The sequence below is a fragment of the Chenopodium album genome, chromosome 16 (genome assembly GCF_948465745.1).
Source record: "Chenopodium album chromosome 16, dcCheAlbu1.1, whole genome shotgun sequence".
Classification (NCBI taxonomy): domain Eukaryota; kingdom Viridiplantae; phylum Streptophyta; class Magnoliopsida; order Caryophyllales; family Amaranthaceae; genus Chenopodium; species Chenopodium album.
Genome location: NC_137849.1, coordinates 39,976,890 through 39,983,316, shown reverse-complemented (window position 1 = coordinate 39,983,316; position 6,427 = coordinate 39,976,890). Strand labels below are relative to the sequence as shown.

General features: G+C 30.5%; 1 protein-coding gene across 1 annotated transcript; it reads right to left on the bottom strand.

The window, feature by feature from the left end:
- Positions 1–2,015: 2,015 nt before the first annotated feature.
- On the bottom strand, positions 2,016–4,397 carry LOC145585284 (putative trehalose-phosphate phosphatase D). Its single transcript, XM_081642000.1, has 8 exons — positions 3,981–4,397; positions 3,754–3,894; positions 3,567–3,638; positions 3,178–3,417; positions 2,998–3,075; positions 2,809–2,878; positions 2,546–2,709; positions 2,016–2,431 (listed from the first exon to the last, which is right to left on the bottom strand). Exons 1-8 carry the CDS (start codon positions 4,245–4,247, stop codon positions 2,363–2,365), a joined length of 1,101 nt encoding a protein of 366 aa, XP_081498126.1. The 5' UTR covers positions 4,248–4,397; the 3' UTR covers positions 2,016–2,362.
- Between the last annotated feature and the right edge of the window lie 2,030 nt (positions 4,398–6,427).

The window sequence follows — 6,427 nt, the reverse complement described above, 5'->3', positions numbered from 1 at the left end:
TGCTCAATAAAATGCTTCTAGTGCAAGTACAGCAGACTTACAACACACTACCTCTGATAATACTGTTCTTTACCTTTAATTTAAGCATTAATAATGTAATTAATAAAGTAATAAATAATTAAAAAGTATTAATTTTGTATAGAGTTTAAGTATAGCAGCCAAACTGACATTGTTTTTTTTAGGTAATGGTGGCTAACTGACACAGTGACACTTGTAAATTAATTTTTGATCTTTCTTTCAGTTTCAGGTGGGATGCAATTATTATGATGCTTTGTGGTATAATCTTTTATGTATTAGTTTACTATTATGGCATAATATCTAAACTATACATAAAGATGATACTCTTTATCTTTTTCTGATTATTCTGCAGTTTATTTGCATTTTATCTTAATTAAACAAACAGAATTTGATCCCAGTGTATCAGATTTTACTTGGTTTTTTTTATATTAAAGTGTGTAATGGATCAATGGTCTCTGGTAATTGGTACTCTTACAGTCTCTTTTTAGATATGGTACCTTTGCTTTCACATTTCAGGGCTTGGAATTTCGATTAGTTTTTGCCGTATAGGTCTTGTATGTATTTATCGAGTTTATTAATAAAACAGAGATAATATAAAGTTATCATGCTGCGAAGCTGACTTTTATGTGATTTGATGTGACTGAAATTATTATTTGCAATACACGTATGAAAGTTTTTATATTAGCCTCCGATCTCATACCCAAGTTGTAGGAGGGAATCGTCGGAGAGAAAAAGTAGAGAGGAGGGACTTTAGCATATTTATTTGACTAATGACAAATTGCTTCTAAAGTTGTATATTCTAATTAGTAGATGAGAAGTTTGGAAATAAATAGTGAATTGAAGATCTTAATATTCGCAATTTACATTACCTACACAAAGAATCATTATAGAGACGACAAATATCTAAGTGTTCTACTTATACTTTTTTTACTTAAAAAATGACTATGACAAAAGCAAAGATATAGATTGATATAAAATTATGATTCAAAAACTAAAGATAAATTTCATAATCCATATATATGATGGTCGGAATTTTGTGAATTTTCTATAAGACGGATAGAGTGTTGTAAAAATTGCACATGGTACGCTTGTTGTATGGACTATATATCCAATTAAGTGCAAGTGGTAACCTTTTTATCAAATTTTCAACAAAGAACATAATTAATTCTATTAGCTTCCTTATAATTTTTCGAGTCAATTGCAATCTCGAGAGACAAACAAAAGAATCAATGATATGTGAAAGATTTATTCACTAGTGGACCATTTAAAAGAAATATTTTTAAATGACCATCTTTATGGTGGGTTTTTAGAGCTAATGAAGATATTGGAAGAGTTTAAAATAAGATGTTGGAATTTTCCATTAGAAAAAGTTCTACCATACTGTATAAAACGTGTAGTAACTAGTCACTTCATATGTAGTTTGATTAATAAATGAGGATAAGGACCAGGGGCATGGTTAGTTCTTCCATCTCGTCTCCCCCTCCTTTAATTGTCAAGGGTTTGATCCTCATCCCCCTTCCTGTGATAAGAAGGGTCTCTTCCTATCTTACTGTTACAAAAAAAATATAGTTTGATTAAATATATTTCACTATTAATGATCAATCAAGTCAAAGTCCAATTACATACTTCGTACTTATTAGAAGTTGTTGACTTGCTGTTCGATATGCAAAACGGAATAAATAAAAGTGACTGATTAATGATCAAACTATCTAGTTTTATAAAAACTTATATTTTTAAGCTAGATAAAGAGAAGACGACCTAATTATGATCAATTAGTAATGAATTTAGGCAAGTGTTCTATATTTTTTGAATATATTAAGCTCCATATACAAAGAAGAATGGTTTCTTCTCGGATACTCATGCATATTCCTTGGAATTTGTTATCAGACAACAATCTTCAATAGTTCAATGGTTTTCTTTTACATGTATAATAAACGTACACAGAATGTATAGGATTCGCTAGTTCAATGTTGTGGTTGCTTTATGCTCCAAGAATATATACAATAAACTCATAATTATAAAAAGTAGATGTAGATTCCAATTTGCAATATATAATTTCCACTAATATATTCACCATGGAAAATTAATAATTACATAGGTTATCCTGAAACTTACGATCCAATAACATTAAGCTACTTAACAACAAAATCCGAGGGGAGTATTTGATTTTCAAATTCCCCCCCTTTTTTTTCCCTCCCTACGTACTAATATTACTTATTGCTTGCTTAGCTTCTATTTCATTCCATTGCCGTAAACAAAAATTAAAAACTAATTACACAATCAACCCCATTAACAAAAATATTACGGGGTTTGAAGTTGATTGTTCTTTGTTTAATTATCTTCATCAAGTCCTATAGTAACCGCGTTGAGATATTTGCTTCCATTCCACCATCCGTTGTAGAAAGCACATTACCTAAAAAAAGTCGAGTTTTCAAAACAATAATTAGTAACTATTAAGTACGATTAGACGGGACAAGTACTAAATTTATGATTAATAATCGAGATTATAATATAGTAAATTAATTACCTCAGAGGGGTCTTGTAGGGTATACGCAGCAGAAGTTTCCTTAGGAAACTTTGAAACAAGTATACCAAATCCTTGTTTTTTCTTCCTTAGAACTTTAAATGCATCTTCGTCAGTTTTATCATCTCCAATGTAAATTGGTAAAACATCTTTAGAGTTTGCATAACCTGTTAAAAATTAAATTTATAAAATAAAGTTAATATAAGATAAAAAAAATTATAACAAAGTTAAGGATATATTTATAATATAAGGTAGCAAAAACTTACCAAGTGCCTCCAACAAAAATTCAAGTGCCTTGCCTTTGTCCCATTTAATGGTGGGCTTGATTTCTAGTACCTATAATTTCAGTCAAACAACATAAATATCATGAGAATAGTTTTATTTTATCATATAATAAAAATTTTATATGTAATAAATATTGAAATTTAATATATTATTATGTAGATTCTACATACCTTTCTTCCATAATTCATTTTCAGCTTAGGATAGTCACTAAGAACTTCTTTCACTAGCTCAGCAAGTTCAGCCCATTTCTGAAAATTTATACAAGAAAGTAACGATTACTATACTGTAACCAAAAAACCCCCGAAGTGACTCGAAATAAAATATTATTGATACGTTACAACAAAATATACCTTCTCTTCAACGCAGCGAAAATGGACTGATAAACAGAACTTGTTACTTTCAACTTTAGCACCTTCGATAAACTGAGTTTTCACGACCAACTTTTTGTACACTTGATTGATCATTGGTAAAAACTCGCTTGCAGGCTGGCATACGACCGATTTATCGTTGGTACCGTGTGCCGGTCCTTCGATGTCCATACCGTGGCTACCCGCGTAATACAACTCCTTAAGCTTCACAAAGTCGTGAACCTAACGAAAACAAAAGTACAAGAAATAATTATATTTTTGTTAGTTAGGCCAAGAGAAGAAATATAAATATATTTTTAGTATATATATATGATTTGTTAAAGTTAATAGTGTATGTTCTAAAAATAGAAAATTACGAGTTTGTAATGTACCTTGTCCTTGCCTCTCCCGCTTACAATAGCAGTAGGAAAGTATCTTGCCATTGCCTTCACCGCGGCTCTCATCTGATCGAATTAAACAATCGAATTAATTAGAAAATGAATGTTACGGCGAAGTATTTTTTTTAATAACATCACGTTTGATAGGTGGTAATAAATGACGGTAATGGTATAAACAAACCTCGTCAGACATGAATGCGCGATCAGGGTCTTGAACAATGGGTGAAAGAGTACCATCGTAATCAAGAAACATGACAATTTTCTTTCCTTTAGACGCTTTTGTGATCTCGTCGAACATTTCCAATGCTGATGGGTGTGTCACCTGATTATCAATAGGATTTTAGAATTTTAAATTTCGTAATAATAATAATAATAATAATAATAATAATAATATATTTATGTTATTACCATCCAAGAATCATGCTCAGGAGAAGAAGGGGGAGATTTAGCAGGAGAAGAAGCTCTCATAGAATCAACCCAAGCATTAATCTTAGTTGGACCGCCTTGAGTCTCAAGCTTTTTAACCGGCTTTCGGCGTATAAAACGCCTGGCAGACGAAGCCGGGGGCTTCGGCACAGCCGGGGGAAATAATGATTGATTAGACATAGCAGCTATGGCAACAGCCACTTTCATGCTCGATTTTGCATCGGAAACGACTACATTTTGGTTAGTCATTTTCTCTGGTTGTTGTTGTTGCTTCTTCTGGTGAAAAACAATAACAAGAAAAGGAAAGAAGAATTTAAGAGAGAGAAGTAAGTTAAGTAAAAGTAGAGAGAGAAACAGAGGAGAGAAAAACAGGGGAAATGAAATGAAATAAGAGAAGGAGTTGGAAGACACAAGTAAAAAGAAAGGGGGGAAGTGGAGTCAATTTATAATTTGTTCGAAGCACAAACAGACGAAACTACCTCTTCCTTTCCAGCTCTTCGTATTAGAGTTACTTTCAAAAGCATAAGTATTTCTTTTAATGCTTCATTTTTATGGACCCTACAATCTATGTTCTCTTCTTGCCCCCACCATATTATAACATTTTTTTATGTTTATATATATTATATGAAAATTGAATGAATGAATGAATGAATGAATGAATGTATGGATGGATGGATGGATGGAGGATTCCTATTTTCTACTATTTCTATATAATACTTATATGAGTGATACAATCAATAATAATGGATACTATTGAGTGACAATTATGTAATAGAGACATCATAATTTGAATAGCTTACATTCATATTGATTTGAGTTCGGTATTTGAACACCCTGAGGAACTGAAAGTCACAATCAAACGGATTATTATTTCAACAATTGTTTTAAAACTGTCACAACAATCAGGATAGATTATGATGATGAAAAATACTTCGAAACTTCGATTTTATGTGTTAATGCATGTTTGATTAGTGATATGTAGCGATACTAAAGTAGAAGAACCTTCCATTCTCATGATATTTTTCCACAAAAGTGATGAATTTTGTATTTAGGTTAAGAAAGACTAGAATTGATTCTCGTAATTTATCATACGTATTCATGGTGCAACAATAAAATATCAAACTACATATTCCAATTCATAAAGCATGTATTTTAAAAGATACTACTCATATATAAAGGAAGGAAAGAAAATTACAAGATAAGAGGTGTTATACCATATTCATGGATTTGTGTACTTTGAGGACAAAGTTAATTAGCAACTTCAATTCAACTAACAAATGCCCAAAATCTCAAGAATTGCTCTCTAAGTTGCGGGTACTACTTTAGAAAGAGATAGATAGAGTTTGAAAGTATTAGTGGTGCTCACTATGAATGTTATACAATGAGTTAGCAAAGAGTAAGTAGTGAGTATTTATAGACGTTGTTGAGAGTTGAGATTAGGTTACTAAGGGATAATACAAAGCATATTGTGGAATCTTAGGATTAAATTATGCTTTAATTTGCTAAACCTATATGAAAAAGTTATTTTAGAATATTTCTCCAACGTGGTAACTAATTGATGTTTACATTAACAGTAATATTATTTGAAAAAAAAATACGAAATGACGAAAAAAGGTAGCAGATTTTACCACAACTCATAGGTAGTTACAGTGTCAATCTCATCTCATTTAAAAAATAAAGTAATATACTTGTAGGGCCATGTGAGAGAAAGAAAAACCTTTTTCATAATCTTTAATTATTTGGACCATTGTTTAAGTATGTATATATGGTTTCATACATTGATACCAATTTCCTTTTCTTTTCTTCTCTATTAAAAATTTATATAATACTTGTACATTATGTTGATTATTGCAAGAAAACTTACACAAATTGGGTAGATATGTAATTTATTAAAGTAAATAATTTTTTTTTGCACATACATGAAGAGAAAATGTGGTCATCTTAATACAATAATACTTAAGCAATGTATGTAGTAGTTAGTACATAGCATAACAGAAGAATATTTCTCCTCTACTAATAAAACAAATAACCAACAAAAAAGAAAACGATCTTTAATCAACAAGTTAATCCTAACAACTACTGCATTTTTTCGACTTTAGTCATGAAATTGTAATATATTAACAATCAAGAAATTCCTTTAGTACCAATGAAAAAAAAAAATCTTGAAATTATACACTAATGCTTTATATTCTTACTTCAAGCTAATATATATGCACCTACACGGCTACACGTATATATGACTGGAATCTAAATAACACCTCTTCTCATATTAGGGAGGTCCACCTTAAAGATGCAGTCCATACTTATATATTATTAAGTGAAGTGAGGAGTGCCCCTTTCAACTATACAAACATTAGTAGTCTCTTTTTAATACTGTTTTAAATTCTTAAAAAAAAAAAAATAATACTCCGTAATAAATTTTGAATAAA

Coding starts and splice junctions, on each gene's coding strand:
- LOC145585284 (XM_081642000.1), bottom strand. CDS start 4,247: ATGACTAACCAAAATGTAGTCGTTTCCGATGCAAAATCGAGCATGAAA. Junction 2,879..2,997: donor AAATGAATTATGGAAGAAAG/GTATGTAGAATC, acceptor CTGAAATTATAG/GTACTAGAAATCAAGCCCAC. Junction 2,710..2,808: donor ATTTTTGTTGGAGGCACTTG/GTAAGTTTTTGC, acceptor AATTTTTAACAG/GTTATGCAAACTCTAAAGAT.